The sequence below is a fragment of the Cydia strobilella genome, chromosome 11, assembly GCF_947568885.1.
Source record: "Cydia strobilella chromosome 11, ilCydStro3.1, whole genome shotgun sequence".
In the NCBI taxonomy this organism is placed as follows: Eukaryota; Metazoa; Arthropoda; class Insecta; order Lepidoptera; family Tortricidae; genus Cydia; species Cydia strobilella.
The window spans coordinates 18,083,840-18,107,148 of NC_086051.1; the positions used below are offsets into that span (position 1 = coordinate 18,083,840).

Genomic DNA, 23,309 nt, shown 5'->3' on the forward strand with positions numbered 1-23,309 from the left:
GTCTGCTGACAGACGACAAAAACGAAACAGTACGAAGCCATTGCCAATGGCAATGAAATAACAACAATCAAGCTACCACTTCAATAAAAATATTTTTCAATAGCTTTGAATAATTCACGAAACTGCGCTTGACCATAGCTTCAATCAGATTCTTAAAAAGTCAATCGTGATTGTCAATCGTACGTGATATTACTACTTATAAGATCAAATGTGCCATTTTCAACCAAAAGGGTGCTTATTATCGGTTGTCAATAAGGTGATTCTATATAGCTTCAATTTGAAATCAACCTTATCTACAACCGACAATGTGGTACCTTTTGGTTGAAAACGTCACAAATACTTTCTACATAGTACTATAATAGAGACCGTGCGCGGAGGGTCTGCCATCTCGTGATCTGAATCGAAAGCGAAAACAATTCACGCTTCTGCCCCCTACACTTCACACTGGCTCTATTTCGCATAATACGGTCTGCCATCTAGTGGCTTAAATCTAAATGGAAACTTGACATAATGCTTCGCGCCAATGAATAGGGGGCTACTGTGCTGCCATCTACAGTTCATGAACGCTCCTTGTAAGGTTTTTACTAATTTACCTTTATTAACCAGCAACGCAACATCCATGTGGACCCCATTCACCCCCGCACATTGGGTCACTGTCAGCGAGTGCAAGTAACTGTTGATGACGAGTGGCGTTTCTGTTCTTCGCTTCGCTCTGTCCGCTTCGCAGAGCGTCCACTGCGTACCGTTATTATCAGTGTAGCTGTCTTTCACCTGGAAACATTTTGTCATCGGTATAGTTCTCGCAAATTGAAAAGCGAAAGAACTAAACAAGGAAGAAATGGAATACACGCAGGTAAAAAGTATAAAGGTGAGAATTTTAAATTCAAAATGGTGCTGACAGTTTCATATCTAAGTAGATACAGCTTAGCAAAAAAGAGTAGAAATGGAACTAATTTTTTTTATCATAGCAACATTTACTGTTTTCATACAAAAGAGACGTCAAAGTGACTCAATAGTTGCCATATGCAAGATGTTTTACATAGACAGTGGCGCCTCTATTATTTTCTACTCTTTTTTGCCAAGCTGTATCTTCTTCCTGTGCCCTGTTTATCAAAAGCTTGTAGCTTGTAATACAAGCGGAACTCACTTTTTGACAGCTTTTGTTAGAAAGGGACTTCCCCTTGTATTACAAGCTACAAGCTTTTGATAAACAGGGCACTGGTCTCTTTTTACCATAAAATACCTATAGAAAACAGTGCAGAGTTTGTAGAAATTGTCATACTGTAGTTTTTTGTCAATCATAAAGTTAAGAACAGCACCAGCAGCCCGCAAAAGAAGATTCATACATTTTGATCAGTCGGGTGCGCAACGTGAACCTAATCTTGCTCTATTACTACCAGCAAAGATAGATATAACTCCGTAATAGATGGATACAGTCTAAAGAAAAAACGTGCCTCGAATATCAAGAAAATTTGATTCTCGTTCAGAGGGCGCTAATAGTTTTGGCTTACTGTCGTATAGATGGCGTTGACCGTTTCGTTTGTTATTTAACAATTTTAACGCATATCAGTGAAAGAACATGGGTCAAAATCATAAAAATAATTAAAGCAAATAAAAAAAATCATTTATCTATATTTAAATACATTTTATCGTATTTTTATAAATCTTCATTTTTAGTTTTAAAGTGTGTCGACAGATGGCAGTGAATTTACTGGGGTTACAAAATTTACTATGACAGTACCGCTCTAGTATAAGTTACTCTATGCTACCAGTATTGCTGTCTTTATCTCACCTCAATCCACCCGCTTCCCTCCCCACAAGGCCATGGTTCCTCTCCGCTAGCAAGCATCGTCTTCGCAAAGGCCACAGATAACGTATGACCATGGGGCGCGATAAGTCGCGTGCGCAGCGTAAACCGCGGCGGTGGCGCGCGAGGCCAGTTAGGTGCTGACAGTCGGCCTGAGCGCACGTGGAGGAGCTCAAGGGTGTGTGTCACGTTTACTGTGCCCACTGGAAATTCAAAAGACAGAAGTTTCAACCGTCTTACTTCCGTGGACACATTTACTGTGATTTAGCTAAATTTTGATTGCGCCAGTAGGAAAGTAGTAGTAGTAGTAAAACTCTTTATTGTACAAAAAGAAACATAAAACAAGAGAAAAACGCATCATTTGTACAAAGGCGAACTTATCCATTTCAGGGATCTCTTCCAGTTAACCTTTGAGCAATTGAGGGAGAATTGGAGAACGGTAGACATCAAAGCTGTACTAAACGGCATAAAAGAAAATATTTAGTTTCCTAAAAGACAGGTAAGACCTACAGTATATAGCATGGGCATGGAATTTATGTGATATAAAACAAATATAAAAAGTAATTAAAATATGTCCGTCTATAAGATGACTATTTGCTTCTTATTGAAAAATTTAATCATGAAATGTAAATACATGTGAAAAACAGTGGTTTATTCTAACGGACAATATAAAAAATAAAGGATTTTAAAGAGTAGGTAGAGAGAAAATATCAACTTTATAGTTTTTTGTTAATCTTTTAGTTTCTCATGTTGTTCTTTTGAACAAAATGTGAAAAGCTTTAGCAAAAAAGTACCTATTAAAATGTGCTATAATAAATCATATCATTTTAAGGTATCACTTACCAGTTTTAAAGTAAGCCTGAAACCCCTTCCCACTAACATTCCTCCCCGTCTTGAACCTCACTCGCATCACCTCTGCCTCGGACACGAACAGCCCACTCGTAAACACATCAGGGTTGAGGAACGGTCTAATGGGCTGGTCCTGGAGGTCCACTTGGACTTCAAGGAAGGAGTCGGGGTCTGTGGTGTCCGTGAGGTTGGACGGGAGTCCCTTCTCGAAGGTGCCGTAGCCGAAGTCGAGGTAGGTGATGTTTAGGAAGACCCGTTTGCCTGGAAGTTTATGAGAAATTAAGTTGTAGACTGTATGGAGTCCGGTTTTACGTAAACAGAATAAAGTTCATACTTAAAATAAAAATAAAAATAGCATCAGCTTGCATGGTTTATAAAATCTTGCAACAAAATTGAAATTTGAGCTTGTTAAATTGGTTTCTATGTCTTTTGGTGATTTGGTTAGAAATTGAGGGAGCGCGGGCTGCGAAGCACGCTCTCCTTGGAAGTGAAGTTATGCTTCCAATACCTATTAGCTGCAGCTGCTAGACTTGAGGAAACCCAGCTGTAATTCTGGAATGACTCATTATCTGCAGTAGCCAATATGACAACGGCAAAGCAAAGGTTGCGCCGCAAATTCTTTCTTACAGTTCCGAGACTTGAATTCTGCTAATCTCATCTCTTGACAAAGTTGATAAGAAAGGGTCCCTCTCCTTAGAATAGGATAATGTCGCTCGATTAATTATAGCCGGTTGCATTAATTACCTGCCAACATTGATAAAAAAAGACCCTTACTGCTCTGGCTTCATTAAATACCTGTAGGAGCTAAGATATCAACGGTGCAGTCTAAGTCAGGCAGCAGAAAATTTGGAAAGTGCGGGCTGCGTAGCACGCCCTCTTTCGACGTGAAGGTTTGCGATGGACACCCCACCAGCTCTACCGCCTGCCAGATTAGGGAAAACCCCGTTGCTTGAGTGCTGAAACATACAAAGAATAAAGGAGTGTCTAACCAGCGACGATTATAGGGAAAATGAGTTTATTCCTGGCAGGCTTTTGTCTTATAGAAATTTTACACAACCAAACTTCACATTCATTTAATGCAAATAAAGGATTTACTTTACTTCTACAAGTCAAAGATACGAGTATGCAGCTCCATTATTCACATGGGATCTACATCTAAAGGTAAAATACGTTTTTCTGCGAGAAATTAATTAATCGATCGCTACTAGTTCTATCGCCCTCAAACAACATCTACAGGTACACCGACTGTCTGTAGATTATTTCAAAAATGTTTGACTTGTAAAAAAGTTCTTGTAAGATAAATATCTGCTGTAATAAACTTTGGTAATTTCCATTTGTTGCTATTTGTAAACAGTGAGATGGAGTATAAAGACTTAGAAATATTTTGTCAAATGGGAAGTGACTGCGTCCCAGTAGTCCTGACGGATGACTTACTTATAATCAGAGTGAAAGTGCAGCACGGCCTTGTTGCTGGAAGCGACCATTCTCGTCTCCCCGATGGTTCCGCAGTATCGCGACGACTTCAGGTTGAGGGTATCCCGTAACTGAAATATACAGTTACATGAGCTACACGAATAGAAAAGGTTACAGTACCCCCTACACGTATCTGCAAACATTGAATTTTTGTGTGCGGCTAGGATAGGATAGGACGTAGTTATAAGTTTGTAAAAGCCACTAGATATATTATGTTAAGTAACTGTAATTTAATTTAATTATCTGTATTTGCTACACTCTATTCAGGGTCCATATGATACCATAAGAAATATGTAAATACTACCCAAAAATGTACCATGGAAGCAAGAAATAAATGAATACTGAATAGTGAATATTTATTTTTGTTTGAAAATCACCTATGGCTTTGAACTACTTAAGTGACGCATGTTTGCAGCGTACTAGCAGCGACACACTTAAGATATAAAAGATATAAAAAATATATCTTATTGGAAAAGATTATGATCATTAAAAGATAATAAATGGTCTGGAAGATGGGACGGTGTGAACGTAAGCCGAGGCGTAAAGGTCAAAGAGTCAATAACACGTAAATCATATCATTTATGACGCAAATAACGAGTCGTCAACTTTATGAAGTTTCTTTACAAACAACTTCTACGCCGTTTTCACAAAAGGGTTTCTATGACAATATCTGTCAAGATACTTGTAGAAAAGTAATAAAAGCTACTTCGGGTGATCAGTTAAAGAACTTCGTAGTTACTTTTGCAGCCTTTATAGTCAGGCTCACAAGCATGTTCTACGAGTATTCCAACCCAAATCAGGAGGTCCGATCGCAAGAGTGTTACAGATAAACATATTTCGCGTTAGGAGCCCTAAATTTACATATATGAAAACATTAATTCAGCTTTTAGTCAGACCACGAATACACAGCAGTCTACATCTCTACAATCTAGGCCTTCTAGTGGGTCTTTACCTGACAGGAAATGTTATTTGGATGCGGCTACCTGGAATTCGAAGCGCTAACAATGAGCTGAATCATGGAAATGTTAGCCCGAGCCCTTGTTTCGGTGCAATGAGGGCACATAAGATCCCAATAGGTCGAAGTGTGACCTTAAAGACTCAACATATTCATATAGATTAATCATACACAGTTATTGTCTGAACAGCGTAACAATTTAAGGGCGTAAGTCTTACCTCGACATAGTCGTAGAGACAGTCTTTCTGGTACTCCAGATCGATCCGCTGGAAGACGAACACGAGCCGGGTGTCAGGAGGTCCGACGAAGTGCACCCAGTAGTCCAGGTCGTTGTCGTACAGGTTTGGATGCTCGGGACTCGTTAGTGTGCCTAGAAACTTACATATGTAAATAATTCATCAATTATAGAATTTCCATTGTTGGACATAAGTTTTTTCTCATTATAACAGGATACTTCACGCTATTTCATGATAAACTAAACTGGCTATTTTGAGATGTCTTCTACAAGTCTCGAAGAAAAAGTAAGCTAAATTAGATTAGGTAAACGCCAAAGTGCTACACCCCGCCTCTGAGAGTTAGGGTTAGTAATAACTAGCAACAACGGTTAGGTGTAATAAATCCTCATGGTTATCAATATAGTATAATTGAGGGCAACGTTCGACAGGTCATTGTGAAGATCTAAGGAGACGGCCTATTTCCAGCTTTATGTCGATCGATTTATATATTAATGAGGTTTTTTGTTACCTGACGACCCTTCCACAGTCCTGTTTTTGACGATGACCTCAGAGAGTCTTCGTTTGCAAACGTAGCCGCCCGTGGCAGAACATTTGTGTAACGTCCAGAAAAGGCCGCTGGGCTGCGATGGGACTGGGGATGACCTCCACTGTTAAGAAAATAACCAATATCAAAATTTTGAATATTAATACAATTCATATAAGACTTCGAAAAGTTAAGGTTGATATCAATTTCATGGCTGCCAAATCTTGACTGACCCTTCAAGATCAATCAAGAAAGAAAAAGAAGAAGATTTGGAAAATTAATACAATTCAATTTGGGGAAGATGACTGTGATTTACGGAAGAATGTGAACGTAAGTATAAGGCTTCGAAAAGTTAAGGTTGATATCAATTTCATGGCTGCTGAATCTTGACTTTCGAGCTGTCTGCTCCACCTCAGATTTTACAGTAAACCATAAAATTGAACTTGCAAGGTAAATAATAGTTAGATTTTAGAAGCTAAGTTACGTTGGTTGTGCTTACTTGAACTCCCAAACAGGCATCCGTCTCTTCTGATTCGTTGTACTGCTGCCATCCTCGGTATCCGACCGTGCTTCCATCGCTCCAGGTGAAGTTGTCCCAGTGACCATCTTCTGATCTCGCGCCCAGCCAGTACACTGTTCCAGCGCTGAAAAAACATTATTTTTGTTTAGGTTTTTCTTTTCGCTTCTTAACGATTAGAGAACCATGAACCCCTTGAGTTAGCGTTTTTAAAATGCAAACACCTGAAAATATCAGGGGTTTTAATTTTTCATACATTTTGTATGAAATCGCGTGTGCGATATCGCGTCCGCGAGTAACATAGAGGCAAGGGGTTAAAATGTTGTTTTTTCTAGCTTGCCACTTTTAAGGTAACTGCATAAAATGCGTTGGGAACATACATATAGGTAGGAGCGGCATTTGATTATTCTTGTTGCATCTCGCTCATACTTAGCAAGCAAGTGATTGCAAAATGAGATATATATAATGTATAAGGTACCTGTAGTCGCTGCTTTGCCGAATCCCCGAGACGATGAAGCGTTCTTCTTCGGCTGAGTGGACGGATGACAGCCGCATATTCAGGCCTTCACATACCTGAGGACAAGAGTACATTGTGCTATAAGGAAGGTAGACGATATAGACAGTCTCCTGCTATGACGTAAAAACTAAATAAAAGGTTTGTTCAGAATGTTCAGATTCCTTGAGGAGTTGGAGGAGGAGGCTGGTTGGACTAGCCTACCCCCCAACCCCTTCACGCAAAATAGCCGTCAGTCCTCGAGTTGCGGAAACCTGCTCGTGCCCTTGCTACACTTGAAAACAAGGGAGCTATGGATAGATTTAGTAGATTTGATAACTAGTCAATAGAACTCCGTTGTTCGAAGGGCAGAGGGTTTTCACGTCAGGTTTACAATTTTAAGACCATATCCGTGTTCAATTCCGTCCACAATAGTTTTATAAATAAGTAGGCAGTTAATAGGCACCGTAAGATGTTGCGTTAAGATGACGCTGCATTTACTGAAAATGTAAAGAAAACATTAATTTACAAAAACAAAATATTTATCCTTACACGAATAAATGTCTTTACCAAGATTCGAAGCCGGTACGACCAGCGTTGCAGGCAGGGCTATTACCAACTAGGTTTCAGGTAGCCGTTATTTTATTACATAAATTGATTAATTAGTATAGTAGTTTATTGAGTATAGTTTTCTTTTTTTAATTTCACTCATCAATCATCATAGTTCTCTCTGCACCAATTGTAGATATTTCTGTTTGGCCATATGGTTGACTGGTAGAGAATGCCATTTGGCATTAAGTGCGCCGTTTGTACAATGTTGTATATATTTTGTGCAATAAAGCTTAAATAAATAAAAAAATGTTGACATACGTCACTTAGGATGAGAAGGATAGAATCAAGCAACTAACACCCCAATGACGCCACGATTGAGGTCACAATCGCCTAAACTTGGCTGCCAAATTTATTTCTACATAGGAACCCTTATTATAATGTAGATGGATTCTGAAATAAACTATTTTGAATTTGAATTATTACGAGTATGTAAAATGCTAAACCTCGGAGGGTCAGATTAGAGGGAGTTATTCATTTACTCTTAACTAAAGGTGTGACTAGGATACCTGCGTAGGTGGCGAGCACTTAAAATGACACATTTTGTTGAAAGTATAAAATTTAAACAAAATAATAGCTTCATTCTCTTCTTCTTTATTTCACAAAAATATTCGAAACTAAAGAACTTGGCCGAAGACCGCGAAAACTGGCGTCTACTCCATCGACAATAGCCATGTTCTTAAATGTTGATGATGATGATGATTCGAACGAAGCGGTTAATATGAGTAAGATACCCATAATCTAGCGGTCGTTACTTCTAAAATAATACTTAAAACCTACGAACTTACAAACAATACTTGTATTCCTGGAAAAGGGTAATGCTGCCAATTTCTTAATTGTTGCCAATGTAATGTAGGATTATAAAGACTTCATTATGGCGTATATTGTTCTGATGCAATAAAAAAATGCGTGTATACTTGTAGCGGTCACTAGTATGTGGCAAAAACGTCGATAATTTAGTATATCGAACGATGTCTTCCTAATGTCTGCACATAATTCTACTCTTGTGTTTCAAATGATTGTAAGATTTGTGAGATAATTGAACGAGCGAGCGCGAAGCGTTACCGTTTGTCCAAAAATGCTTTCGTATATTCGGCTGTAGGATCCAGGATATCTAGTTTTATAGGCAGCGGGTAGGAGGCCATCAAAAGTCACAGTATCATCATAGTGCTAGTTTTAAAAACAGCGCAGTTAATTATCTAGTCAAGTCCCAGTTCGCCGGTTTTCCACTGACGCCCATTATTTCCGTCGTCGAGCTTCCGAGCCTAGCCGACAGATCGGCGAGAAATAGAAATAACATTCGCAGTTACATACGTAGGTCTTTTGCCATGAGGTAAATGTATATGAAGTTCATACTGACCCAACGTTCCCATCTTCTTGATCCCATTGATTAAAGCAGAAATACAAATCATTTAAATATACTGCAAAAAAGAGGTCGATTCAAATTTAAAAATTTGTAGCAGTAGTAAACTCTTAATTGTACAAAAATACATATGAAAAATAACACAAATAATAAGATGTACAAAGACGTACTTATCCCTTTGAGGGATCTCCCAGTTAAGTCAGTTAACCTTTGAGTAGATGAGAGTGGAGTGATAAGAGGGTGAGAAATGTTGCAAAAATCATGAGTGACATGATCGTACTTCCGTAGGCCGAAAGTGAATCTTATACAGATGAGTTACATTCTGTAAGCGCTCTAACTTGTCCAGAAGTTCTTCCGTCATGTCAAGATTCACAGCGTCGCCGTAGTCGAGTAAAGGCAGTAACAGCATGGCTTTTTGCTCATTTTTTTTTTATACTACGTCGGTGGCAAACAAGCATACGGCCCGCCTGATGTTAAGCAGTCTCCGTAGCCTATGTACGCCTGCAACTCCAGAGGAGTTACATGCGCGTTGCCGACCCTAACAATCCTCTCCCTCGAGCTCTGGCAACCTTACTCATCGGCAGGACCACAACACTATTAGTAGGGTCTATTGTTATTTGGCTGGTTGGGCTCTGCTCTAGATCTGGAATGACATCCGCTGTCCTGTGCCCTACCACACAAAGCGAGATGTCATTCACAGTGCCCATACCTTTCTTTTGGACGTAGTTTAAGGACATACCCGGGTCCGGGTCGGGTAATTCAGTCACATGACGTGCCCAGGAAAGTGTCTGATCCATGGTGACCCCTAGATTTCTGACTTTTGAACTAGATTTTGATACGACCTAGATGATTCTTGGCAATTGGCGTTCTCACGCCCGACACTCACTTCATTTCGCATGCAACATTAACGTGAGCGATCTTCAAGGTTATAGGTTTTGACGACCGGTTTGACCTAGTGGGTAGTGACCCTGCCTGTGAAGCCGATGGTCCTGGGTTCGAATTCCCAGTAAGGGCATTTATTTGTGTGATATGCACAGATATTTGTTCCTGAGTCATGGATGTTTTCTATGTATTTAAGTATTTGTATATTATATATACCTATATATCGTTGTCTGAGTACCCACAACACAAGCCTTACTGAGTTTACCATGGGACTTAGTCAATTTGTGTTATAATGTCCCTATAATATTTATATTTATTTTATATTTATATCAAAATAAGATCAAAACCGTAACAAGTTGTTCAATCTGAATTGGACTCAGGGAGTTAATTGTCATTTAAACTTTCCAATTAACCTGTCCTAAACGACGATTCATTTTTCCATCAATTCCCAATAAAAACCGTCCATATTCATTCGGATTTCGCAGAAATCTATTAAAATCGCGGCAATTAATTATTTCGTCGATATTCCCGATTTCTCCCCTTTGTGACTCCACTATTTCCGATTCCGTGCCTCCGTTCGCATTGTTCTAACATCGGAGTTAATAATCTGCTGTCTGTTGATCTGTCTATGGCCGTTAGAGTTTGTAGTAGTAGTTATTTTTTTTTTATTTTTTATTTTTGTAGTTATATAGTTGCATCCATTCAAAAAAAAAAAAATTAAATGGATGCAATACAAGTTTTAATCTACTGTTGGTGATACTATTGCAAGTCTTAAGCTGCGTAGAGAACATCGAGATCAGATATTTCTGTTTAAATTATTAAATCATTCGATTGAGTCGCAGTATCTTATCAGTAATATCTCGTATAGATGCACTAATTCCCGAACTAGAACAAATGTTCTATTCGCAATTCCATTCTGTCGTACTAGATATGTAAAAAACTCGTATCTTGATAGAGCGTGCTCAGCGTATAACTCTAAATATTCAAACCTCGATCTATTCAGTACGAAGCTTGGCAAATTTGTTTCTTTGTTAAAGAATGACGTATAGTTATTTTGTGTTAAACTCTTAAATTTTCAAATTTTATTGTTTATTATTTTATTACTTTTCAAATTTTGTTGCAGACGCATGATGTTGTATTGATATACTCTTTTTTTTATTTTTTTCTTTTTCTCTGTTTCCTAGAACGATTGAAATGATATGTTATAATGTATTTTTACTCTAGTTCCCTTTGAGCATTTATGTTTTATAAGGAAACGCTGTGCCTCTCTGCTCGATAGGATGATACGGAGTCCGAACAGCATCCTGAGTGTGTTTGCTGGGAGGTGGGACTCACCGATGACGCGTAGATGGATCGGTCTGCACTCCAGCTTCGTTAATTATGATAGTTAGTGATAAAGGCATTGGACAATTTAACTGCATTTTTAATTTTGAATTATCTACAAATTATTAAATATATAACACTTATTCAATTCTGTTTAATTTCTAATTTATTTATATTCTATACATGACCAAATCTGATTAAATAATATAATAATTGTAATTTTATTAATTTTATATGTATAATTTCGCTGCTATTTTATGAATTATTCTAATTATTGACATGTCTTTATGATTATCATACTAGTAAAATTTTAAATTTTAATGGAATAGTAAATGTTTTATGTGTTATAAATAAGTACGGCTCACCCGGTATTTAGTCCTAGCTCTAAGTATATTGATGTGCATGGTAGGTTTTAATTAATTGTACTTTTTAACATTAGTATTTAAGTTTTTCTTTTGTTACTAACACCTCTATGGGCCATGCCTGAAAATAAATGATTATTTAATTTAATTTAATTTATTCCATTAGTGGAAACTGTTTTGGCTCATGTATTAGTCATAATATCTATATCCTGTATTATTGTAAGCTGTTTGTTTCCCAATAAAATAAAATAAAAAATAAATAAATAAATATAGGTACTCGCCGTTGTAAATGTTGCTATGTCTTTCTGCTGTCTCTGTAAATGTTGTATGTACATATTTACTTGTAAAAAAGCCTTTAAGGCCTACTTGAAAAAACAAATCAATTATGAATTTTTTGTTTCCATGTTACCACTCCTTGGAAAAAATACTTGGAAAAAATATTTATCTATCATCGGTGGTAATTGTATTGAAATCGCATGTTGCAGTGCTCCGTCCTGGAGTGAAAGGGGTGAATTAACTATTTCTTGTTGTTATTGTGTCCCGTCAGCCAGGGGACAATATTAGCACAGTTTGTTAGACCAAAGATAGATATAACTCCGTAATAGATGGATACAGTCTAAGGAAAAAACGTGCCTCGAAAATCACGAAAATTCGACTCTCGATCAGATGGCGCCACTAGTTTTGGCCTACTCTCGTATAGACGGCGTTGACGGTTTCCTGTGTTATTTATAATTTTAACGCATATCCGTTAAAGAACATGGGTCAAAATCATATAAAAGTAATTAATGCAAATAAAAAAATCTTTTATCCATATTTAAATACATTTTAACGTATTTTTATAAATATTCATTTTTAGTTTTAAAGTACGTCGATAGATGTGCAGTGAATTTACAGTGGTTACAAAATTTACTATAACAGTACTGCTCTATCTTATTATATCCTCTTTGGTTAGACGGAATGTTGTATAACGATCCACAAACGTGCTTATTAGTGGTAGCTCAGTGGAAAGACCTTATATCTACCACAAAAATGCATGTTTGGTTATTTTAATTACTATAAAATCGGGGTTTTAAGAGTGACCCAGGAGAACGTAACGATGGCAACGAGTGACAAGTAAAAGTTGATTCACCCAAAGACGTCTATAGGCTACAGTTATCGCTTACCATCAGGAAGGCCGCATGCTTGTTTGTCCCAGACGTCGTATAAAGAATTTGATTAAAACGCGTCAGGTAATTATTACTAATGCATTATCTATTTCTTCCCTTTGTGACGCTACTGTTTTCACCATCAAGCCACCACTCGCATTATTCTAACTATGGCTATAAGTTTGTATTATACTCAAAAATGCAATAAGTATGTAGAATCTGTTTCTTAAGAACAGTTGGGAGAAGTTGGTATATTTAAGGTTTTCTCATTATTATAAATAAGCCATCTTTAGCAAATCGTATATCGACGTCGAAAATCGTAGATGACGACCAAACCTCACAAATTTCTACCACAACTTCAGAGCCATAATAGTGCACCGTAATAATACCGAAACGGTAGGTTTTTTGCAGTGAGTTTTGGTTGTCATCTGTAATATACTTGTACGTAGTTGTAATATTTTTATACATCTCAAGTCATTAAAAAAAAAGCTCCCGTAACCCTGCATTTTCGAACAAGCTATTGGAATCACTACTACATATATTTCCTCTAAACGTACCTATACGCTCGCATTGTCTTAACGACATTATCGCCTGTCTGTTGATCTGTCCGGGACTATTACTTGTTTGTTATTCAATCATGCCGGGCGATTATTCAATTTGTGAATTAATGGAGCGATTGTTGAACGAGGGAAAGTTGTGTACGATTTATAGGGAGGAACGCTTGCTTCACGTCCGTGCACGATTGGTTCAGTCTTGTGTACTCACTTGTTTGGCGGTAGCACACGAGACCCGCGGGTAGCCGGAGAAGAGGTAACAGTAGCCGTTGAACAACGCTTGCTTCACGTCCGTGCACGATTGCTAGTCTTGTGTACTCACTTGTTTGGCGGTAGCCCACGAGACCCGCGGGTAGCCGGAGAAGAGGCAACAGTAGCCGTTGAACAACGCTTGCTTCACGTCCGTGTACGATCGCTAGTCTTGTGTACTCACTTGTTTGGCGGTAGCCCACGAGACCCGCGGGTAGCCGGAGAAGAGGTAACAGTACCCGTTGAACAACGCTTGCTTCACGTCCGTGCACGATTGCTAGTCTTGTGTACTCACTTGTTTGGCGGTAGCCCACGAGACCCGCGGGTAGCCGGAGAAGAGGTAACAGTACCCGTTGAACAACGCTTGCTTCACGTCCGTGCACGATCGGGCTGCGGACAAAATGTTAGAGCATTACCCATCAATCAATCAATCAAGCAATTTAATTTAATTCAGACATAAATATCCATAAGATTGTTAGTAATTACACATTTACAATACTTATCAAACTATGGTTAGTAACATAAATAGAATAAAATAAATAATTGTAGGTATAGAGTGCCGTGAGTCTCCTCACGGTAGCTGTATACCTACAATTATTGAGAGTGAGGTTGTGTCATTATAAACGGCATATTTTTTATAAAAAATATATCTTTATTTCAGAATATTAAAAAAAAAACCATAAGACATTGTTAGTAACATATTATTATCATTATAGCTACATGTTATCTATCTTTGATGTTAGTAAGATAGGTACATTAAAATTAATCATAACATTATATAAATAATCGACACAACACTTTTGACAATGAGATCAAGATTAAAAAAAATTACATTAAAATTTACATGGCCACACTGTCAATGCAAACGTCATGCAGAGTTAGCTTGGTCCCGTCACAAATGTCACGTGACGTGATAGCCGGGGACCAAAAGCCCGTAGAACGTAATAGTACATTACTCGTACCTATGTAGCAGAAATATACCTAAAATCACAGACTATGGAAACAACATAATATTAGGAAAAATACGACGTATTTGCCTTCCACGTGAAGTGACACATCATCACATCCTTTATTGCCGATATAAAACATACATGTAGAAATAGATGGTCGTGTAACTCGTGTACGGTTTCAGAGGAGTTTTGTACGAGTATCACCAACGCTACGGCTGTCGGCCGAGATTTTCCTGTGAAAACACATTCTTCATTGCTGGTTTCTTTAAATATTAACACAGTAGGGTTAAAGAGCTCATACGAGCGTTGTTAGGCCTTGTTACCGAATTTTCGCATGCATAAGTTAATCTTTCAAATAACTGTTAAAAATAACAATTTCTTTCTAAAATCTTACTTATCAATATCAACCATCTCCGTTCCATTGGAGGTGAAAAGAAGTTTAGAGAATAGTTATTCGTGCAACAAGAGAGGAAAGTTGGTTTTTCTTGCGAGTGTCTATTTTGAGTCCCGAGAAAGCGAAAGATTCTAAGTTAGAATCTTGAGCGTAGCGAGGGACTCATAAACACGAGATGTAAAATAACTTTGCTCTCGTGTTGCACACATAATTTTTCACCTCAGTAGTGAGAACATATTAAAGGTTAACATGTATTTCGAATTACACAGAATAATTCAGAAACAAAATCAAAGTAATAATAAAGTGGCAGTTCATGGCCTTCACTAAATTTAAAAGCTACATTGTTTCACTCCCTGGAGTGAGGAAAGTCGCACTTTCCTCACTCCAGGGAGTGACGAAAGTAGTCTTGTTCGAGCTGCTGAGGTGAAAAATAAATAAATGGATAGAAGTTCAACACTTTTTAATTTAGAAATAAAGATAAAACATAAGTATTGAGGTTACATAGGTTAGTTTAGGTTTAATTTAAATCTTTAAAAGTAAATAACTTCCAAGCCGCCCTCGTTTAAAGCTCCGTTTGACATCCCTAACGAGTCTTGGCCGGGGCACAGTAATTTAGCTTATTACTGCTGTGCTCAATACTCTTATTGTAGATATTTTTTGCTATAGTACTCGTACATTTTTAAAGGCTTAGCTTTGCCGCTAGGATGTTTTATTTATGTTTAAAAGTGTTAAGGTGCGGTGGATTCAGCCAGTAGACGCTTTTTAAGAGCATCTGGAGACCTTTCTCTAGTAAATTCATCGATTCGAAACCTGCGTCCGCAGCATGGTTCCATTTTTATCGCCTGTCACTACGCCCGTCACTTTCGCTTTTACATTTTTGTTAAGACGTGACAGGCATGGTGACAAGCGATAAAAATGCGACCGTGCTGCGCCCTCTGATTAAATAAATTTTGCTCGATTAAAAAAATCTTGTATTCTTGGGACGACCGACTGGTAGTCGTCCGGTGGGTCGGCCCAGGTATCGTTGCGAAGACAGTGTGACGGCGGATTTGCTTCAGCTTTGCGTCAGTAATTGGCGGGAAGTTGCGCAGGATCGGGACAGGTGGCATGCTCTCGTTTTGGAGGCCAAGATTCTATTTGGATCACTATTAAAACAATCTCGAATATAGGTCTAAAACGCACCATTAAAATTTGTAACTATTTTTACAAAAAAGCTAGTAATGTGAAGATTGCTTCTAATAAAGCGTAATTAAATTTTTGATCGAACTTTTTTTGTTAAAACTCAATTCAATAACTGTTCGGGCATTGTAATCTTTTTAATATGAGGGTATGTCGTTTCGTTTCGTATTCAATTCGTAAGTAAAAAATCTTTACCATGACGTGGTAACAATATTCAGCAACATTAATATCCAATTCCGTGACCGAAGACCGGCTTCCTCGCACAACGTATCAGCATTGCGATACAGCGAGGAAATACCGCCAGCGAGGAAATGCCTCAAGGGCCTATTTTAGATTTAAGCTAGTTATTAATTTCGTTTACGTTAATACGTTAATACGTAGTGGTAATCCACTGTATATATCTTGTATGTAAATAAAATGTATTAATTAAAAAAAAAACCGTATTACTGTAGGTACTAAAGGGGCCCACTGACTATCAGTCCGCCGGACGATATCGGCCTGTCAGTTGTTCGGAATTGTCAAATTTTTGTTCTAACTGACAGGCCGATATCGTCCGCCGGACTGATAGTCAGTGGGCCCCTTAAGTAAATACTAATTAAATTTATCAAGAAAAAAACTTCTGTACGTGAAGTAGCATGTAAGTCAACATATTTTCACCTAATCGAGGTTTCTCATGAACGTTGGCGGTATAGGTATTTTCGCATCATTTCGAACGATTGCCTCGTCGAATACGGTCTTTATGTAATGAAACTTTTCATGGATCTGGTTTATTTGATATCAGGCCGGTTTTATTTGTGCTTTTTTGTTGATTAAAGCAGGAAAAGTGGCATATTGGGGACCATTTCGGACTTCCAAAACGTAAATTACTGATGTCGGAAAGTTTTCAAAATTACGTAATTTCCATATTGTTTTTTTTTTTAACTCTGTTAAGACCTATCTTAACAAGTAGCAGATAAGTAGGTATTAGCATACCTAAGTACCTACTTACCTAATCTAGACAGATTAAGTCTCTCAATCGTCCTATGATATGTAAAGGTGACATCTACCGAAACTATTGTGTACTAGTTTAAGTGCTCAATAAGCTGTTAGCTATGTCAATGTATGTAATAGTTCCTAACCAATCCGTAGTGTCATAGTGTGGCGCTGTACTTTACTATATAAGCTTCTACATGTATGTAGACAAGCCCACTTTTTCTAACCAGCCTTCTGTAAAACATTAAATTAAGATATCAGATTCTCTGCTTTCATTTGGCCGCCATTACCTCCAACGCTGAACATAATGGTGACCCCTAGTTTAAATCGCGGTTAATCTCAGTACTTTAAAGCGAATCGCTAGTAAATTTAGTAAAATTTGCGAGCCGGTACGTCGAGGAATCGCCGCGTATCCTGATTTAGGCCGGGAGAGCAACGTTACCACGTAGGCAGCAACCGCGTGGGGCTCCGCCGACCTGAAGAAGCTGAAGAGGTGACTAGGAGGCGACCACACCACTCGATCGAGCGGCCTGAGCCAACGCGACAGGCGCCGACCGAGCCACCAAAGCGGGACCACGTGCGTGGCACCGCAGCCGCAGCAGGGAACGGCTACCGCAAGTACCAAAGGGACCACGTGGGTGGTACCACACCAGAGGCAGAAGGAGCGCCCAAGCGAGGGCAATCACCAAGCTACGCCACGCGCACGAGCATCAATCGAGAAGGCAAGTGAGCTGGCATTCCCTAACCTATCTACCAAATCTCCCTACCAAATTTAATTGTAATCGATTTATTTCCTACAAATTGTAAATTGTAATCGTTCTTAATCATGTTAGAAACTTCCAAAAACACTCTAGAAGAGTTAGAAATTAGGCAGTTAAAAAATAGACGAGGTGTCTGTAAGCGAAAATTAACTGTATTTAATAAATTTATAGAAAGAATCGACTCAAGTGCATTGACGGCCGAAATAATTGTAGACATAAGCTTAAGACTAGAACAATTACCAAAGTTATACAATGATTTCTCTGAGATACAGGACCGGATCGAGACACTGTGCAGCGACGAAGGGGACATCGAAGCCCACGAGGCCGAGCGTATGTCATTTGAGGACACATTTTACCGACTTAGCGCTAAGGGCAAGCTGCTGGCGAAGGTAGATACCGATTCAACACCAAATGACCATAGTCCGCAAGCCCCGCCGCAGCAACCCCTCGGTGAGTCGATAAAATATCCCGAAATTAGCCTCCCTAGCTTCGACGGAGACCTAACACAGTGGCTGCAATTTCGAGACACATTTGATGCCCTAGTCAACCAAGCTAGCTTAGCACCGATCGTAAAATATAAGTACCTACGCAGTTGTTTACAAGACGGCGCACTTGAGGTAATTAGTTCGCTCGATTTCTCCGAGGACGCGTACATGCTCGCGTGGCAGATGCTTTGTGAACGTTATAATAATCCTAAACGTTTAGTCACCAACCACATGCGAGCCTTGTTCGACGTGGAACCGGTACCGTCAACTCCTTCGGGTCTAAGAGGTCTGTGCGATAATATTTCCAAACATTTGAGATCTTTGCGCTCATTAAATGTACCTACCGAAAATTGGGATCTCGCAATTATTCACATGTTAGTTAAAAAGTTAGACAGTCGATTGCAATCAAAGTGGGAAAACAGTGTTGATTTGAGAAAATTGCCTTCGTTGCAGGATTTCAAAACCTTCCTAAAGAACCGAGCTGACCGGCTGGAAGCGACCAGCCCAGCAGTACCATCGGACGCACCCAGCACTTCCAAGAAGGCCATGGTAACCACGTCCGAACCTATCAAGGTAACCTCCAAACAGTTTAAATGTAACCAGTGTCCGTATTGTTCGAGTACGCATTATATTAATCAGTGTCCAAAGTTTAGTGCATTAAACGTTATCGCGCGCATCCGAGCCGTGAATAAATTACGATTATGCTTTAATTGTTTGTCCGGAACGCATGTCTTAACAAACTGCAGGGCCAGTACATGTCGAGTATGTAAGGGCAAGCATCATACGTTACTACACAAACCAAATACCAACACTCATGTAGGTAGTAACCCCGTACCAACGCGATTACCAATATCAACGTTAATCGACGAACAACCGAGTTCTAGTCAAATCGAGACTACCTTGTCGAATAACACTTTAATCGAAAAACAAATAAACAATGCGCGAAATAGGTCAGTTTTCCTTACAACAGCCCAAGTGCTCGTTAGGGATAAGCATAACAATGTGCATAAAATGAAGGCATTTTTAGACAATGGCTCGCAAGAAAATTTCATTACCGAAAACGCGGCCAAAAAGTTACAATTAAACAAGGAACAACTTGCCTTAAATGTCATAGGTTTCAATGAAAAAGTGTCTAGCCTTTTAGAATCGTGTGACGTAACATTGCATTCCTTAGACGGAACCTTTACAACGAATTTGTCCTGTTTTATTACGCCTATAATTTGTACTACCAACATTTTAATACCAAACGTGCAACGTTGGCACATTCCGTCGCGTTATAAATTAGCTGATGACGAGTTTAACTTAGCTCAAGATGTAGATTTGCTTATCGGTGGGGAGATATTCTTTGATTTACTTCTTACCGGTAAATACAAGCTCGGGCCCGGATTACCGGTTCTGAGACGCTCGCGATTAGGATGGATAGTCACGGGTTCCGTACAAAAAAAAACCGAGTCTGCCATTCAATGTAAAGTTACAGTAGAAACTCAATTAAAAAAGTTTTGGGAAATAGAGGAGGGTTCCGCACCAAATTTACCCTATGATGAAAAACAATGTGAGGATATATTTCTGAAAACTCACACTCACAACTCTGAGGGTAATTTCGAAATAGAACTTCCATTAAAGCAGCCACCTACCAAGTTAGGTCAATCTAGGCACATAGCATATCGGAGGTTCAAAACATTAGAATCCAAGTTCGAGCGGAACCCCGAATTTAAAGATAAATATGTGAATTTCATGCGCGAGTTCGAACAAGCTGGCCATATGATTCAATTACAAGATAATTATGATGGCCCATGTAATTTTCTACCCCACCAAGCTGTTTTTCGCGACTCCCCCTCAACCCCTATTCGAATTGTTTTCGACTGCTCATGCAGAACTGATAACGGCATTTCTTTGAATGATATCCAATACAAAGGCTCAATAATACAGGACGAACTCATAAATATACTTCTACGATTCCGAAAATACCAATATGTTATTAACGCTGACATACAAAAAATGTACAGATGTATTTATGTTAAACCAAATCAACAATACCTACAATGCATATTTTGGCGGGAAAATACTCACCAACGACTCCAAATTTATATGCTGACCACATTAAGTTTCGGCTTAAAGTCAGCACCACATATTGCAACCAGATGTTTGTTACAATTGTCAAACGAAAACCAACACACATTTCCAGCAGCTGCAGAGGCCATAGCGAACCAGTTCTACATGGACGATTTTATCGCCGGCGGCGACGACGAGAATCAGGTAGCTGAAACAGCATCACAGGTGAACGAGATCCTGCGGGGAGCCAACTTCACGCTGCGGAAATGGAAGTCCAATTCCGAAGTCATCATAAAACGGGTGAGCGAAACACACACACACCAAAACACACACACAACCGAATTTGGAGATAAAACACATAAGGTCCTGGGTTTAGCGTGGTCTAGTGACTCAGATGAGCTTATGTATACCATTAAAGAAAACCAAATTTCACACCCAATCACCAAAAGAAAGGTACTAGGGGTAATTTCGTCCATTTTCGACCCCCTAGGCTTGACGGGACCAGTAATTGTAGTAGCCAAAATATTTATTCAAAAATTATTTAAGGCTCAATTAGATTGGGATACCGAATTAACACAAGACTTGATCCAAGAATGGAACACATTCTATCGAGACTTGTTTTTATTAAACCAATTGAAAATTTCGAGATGTACAGTCATACCCAATTATGTAACGATACAAATTCATGGGTTCTGTGACAGTAGTATTAAAGCCTATGGCGCTGCCATCTATATACGATCAAGCGATAGAGTAGGAAACGTACAAGTTCACCTACTTTACTCAAAATCAAAAATAAGTCCAATACAACCCCAAACTATTCCAAATTTGGAACTTTGTTCCAGTTTACTGCTCGCGACACATGTCGACAAAATAAAACGAGCATTAAAATGTGACGTTTCCGGAATCAACCTGTGGTCAGATTCAAAAATAACATTATGTTGGATAAAAAATAGTAACCCTAAATTAACTTGTTTTGTTAGTAACAGAGTCACAAAAGTATTATCACTTACAAACAAGCACGAGTGGTCATGGGTCCGCTCGGAGGATAACCCCGCCGACCTTTTGTCCCGAGGGGTAGCACCAGGCAAGCTGGAAACCAACCAGTTATGGTGGTCTGGGCCGGTGTGGTTGACCCAAAGTCCGGACACATGGCCGACCCACGATTCTGAGTCACTAAATCATGCACCCGAGGCCGAGAGCGACGTAAACATAACTCTCACCTTGGCTATTAGCACAGAATCTAACGACACGATACAATATCTTTTCCACAGGTGGTCAAGCGATAAAACACTTATTCATGTATTAGCATACATACTTCGATTTATATATAATACAAAAAATAAAACTCGAACAATTAATCCAAATAATAAATTATCAGGACCATTGTCCGTAGAAGAATTAAAAAAATCGGATCACGCATTAATTAGACATGCACAAATGGAATCATTCCCACACGAATATAAATTATTGCAAAACAATAAACCGGTTCTTAACAAATCAAAAATATTATCTTTACACCCATTCATGAAGGACGGACTCGTTCGCGTAGGCGGACGAATCGGTCTTTCGCATTATGCATATGAAAAAAAACATCCTTTAATATTAAGTCACGAGCACGCGCTTACCAAACTACTGATGGCAAACGCACATATACGTACTCTGCACGCTGGCCCTCAGTTATTACTTTCAACTATTCGCGAGCGCATCTGGCCAACAAAAGGTAGGATGTTAGCCTCGAAAATTGTAAATAAATGCGTTCCGTGTTTTAGAGCAAATCCAAAGACTACTAACCCTATAATGGGAAACTTACCCCCCTCAAGGGTAAATCCTTCCCCCCCCTTTGCTATCACGGGTATCGATTATGGAGGACCTTATAACATTAGAGATAGGACAGGGCGTGGTTACAAGGTCTCTAAGTGCTATATAGCAGTGTTTATTTGTTTTGCAACAAAGGCAATTCATCTCGAATTAATTACAGGGCTCGAGTCAGCCAATTTCCTGGCGGCGCTGCGACGATTCATCGCCAGGAGAGGTAAACCGAAGGAGTTGGTGAGTGACAATTCAACAACCTTTCATGGGGCTAGTAACGAGCTAAAAGATTTACAAAAATACCTACAGGACAGCTCGAGCGAGCTAGTATCTCATTGCGCAGACGAGGGCATAAAATGGAGTTTTATTCCTGTCTATACACCTCATATGGGGTCCCTATGGGAATCTAGTATAAAACTTACCAAATATCATTTAAAAAGAGTGTTAGGGTTATCTTTGTTAACTTACGAACAATTTGTATCAATCCTATATCAGGTAGAATCTATGGTAAATTCTAGGCCACTATGTCCCTTACCTAGTTCAAATCCTGACTATCCTGTCCTTACGCCAGCTCACTTTTTAATTGGAAAAGCACCAAATTCACTTCCGGACGAAGATTATAACCATGTACCAAAGAACCGATTAACTCACTATCAACTTTGCAACAAATCACGCAGGACTTCTGGCGGCGCTGGTCACGTGACTACATCGGAACGCTGCAGGAACGCACGAAGTGGAGGAGCGCGCGCGGCCCAAGCCTCGCAGTCGACACCGTCGTCCTGGTACGAGACGAGCGTCTGCCGCCCTGCCGGTGGAGGCTGGGCAAGATCGTCGCGACGCAGCCGGGCCGGGATGGCGTCACCAGGGTGGCCGTCATCCGAACCGCCAGAGGGGACATCCAACGCGCGTTCAATAACATTTGTCCATTACCTACTTCGGGTGAAGTCATATAAGTAGTAAATACCTACCAACAGTACCAACCTAATGTAAAGTTCAAATAATTATAACTAAGTGTCTAATAAGTATAATTAAGTACCTAAATTACCTTACTTACCTAGTACCTATGTACATAATTAGAATACCTACTCCCTATTTAAAATAAAAATCATTTCCTATTGTTGTTTCATTTATAAGAATGGGCACAGATCTAATTAAAATTTAAGTAATTACCTAACTATAACTCGTAACAAAGAACTCTGCCCATCCTTACTGATAGGTAAAATGTATAAAGCCTATTCTTTGAAATACCTAATGTTACTCATAAAACATTAACTATTTCAAGGGGTGGCAAAATGTTAAGACCTATCTTAACAAGTAGCAGATAAGTAGGTATTAGCATACCTAAGTACCTACTTACCTAATCTAGA

The 23,309-nt window shown here is 39.1% G+C and overlaps 2 protein-coding genes across 6 annotated transcripts in view; one reads left to right on the forward strand and one right to left on the reverse strand.

The window, feature by feature from the left end:
* LOC134745651 (uncharacterized) overlaps positions 1 to 23,309 on the reverse strand; it is a 424,512-nt gene that overhangs the window by 17,671 nt on the left and 383,532 nt on the right. Inside the window, exons 11-20 of the mRNA XM_063679774.1 lie at positions 13,636 to 13,730; positions 6,839 to 6,933; positions 6,343 to 6,487; positions 5,829 to 5,967; positions 5,303 to 5,454; positions 4,091 to 4,200; positions 3,452 to 3,612; positions 2,651 to 2,917; positions 1,793 to 2,010; positions 594 to 771 (exon numbers count right to left, since the gene is read on the reverse strand). Coding sequence (XP_063535844.1) covers positions 594 to 771; positions 1,793 to 2,010; positions 2,651 to 2,917; positions 3,452 to 3,612; positions 4,091 to 4,200; positions 5,303 to 5,454; positions 5,829 to 5,967; positions 6,343 to 6,487; positions 6,839 to 6,933; positions 13,636 to 13,730 — 1,560 coding nt within the window. The remainder of the gene's footprint in view (positions 1 to 593; positions 772 to 1,792; positions 2,011 to 2,650; positions 2,918 to 3,451; positions 3,613 to 4,090; positions 4,201 to 5,302; positions 5,455 to 5,828; positions 5,968 to 6,342; positions 6,488 to 6,838; positions 6,934 to 13,635; positions 13,731 to 23,309) is intronic.
* Positions 17,109 to 23,054, forward strand: LOC134745603 (uncharacterized). 5 transcript variants are annotated; one of them, XM_063679689.1, is made up of 4 exons: positions 17,109 to 18,046; positions 18,535 to 18,654; positions 22,112 to 22,182; positions 22,620 to 23,054. In XM_063679689.1, the coding sequence occupies exons 1-4, from the start codon at positions 18,008 to 18,010 to the stop codon at positions 22,897 to 22,899; spliced, it is 510 nt and encodes a 169-aa protein (XP_063535759.1). In that variant the 5' UTR covers positions 17,109 to 18,007; the 3' UTR covers positions 22,900 to 23,054. The 5 variants fall into 5 exon arrangements, with proteins under 5 accessions (XP_063535759.1, XP_063535758.1, XP_063535760.1 ...); XM_063679691.1 differs by lacking the exon at positions 17,109 to 18,046 and adding an exon at positions 18,055 to 18,367 and having other exon boundaries at positions 18,535 to 20,433; XM_063679688.1 differs by lacking the exon at positions 17,109 to 18,046 and having other exon boundaries at positions 18,053 to 18,654.

What these genes read in the sequence shown, in the direction of transcription:
- LOC134745603 (XM_063679687.1), top strand. Translation starts at nt 18,250, where the DNA reads ATGCTCGCGTGGCAGATGCTTTGTGAACGTTATAATAATCCTAAACGT. An exon ending in CCGAAGTCATCATAAAACGG is followed by an intron (nt 20,434 to 22,111) that starts GTGAGCGAAACA and finishes AATTAATTACAG; the next exon opens with GGCTCGAGTCAGCCAATTTC. An exon ending in GAGGTAAACCGAAGGAGTTG is followed by an intron (nt 22,183 to 22,619) that starts GTGAGTGACAAT and finishes CAAATCACGCAG; the next exon opens with GACTTCTGGCGGCGCTGGTC.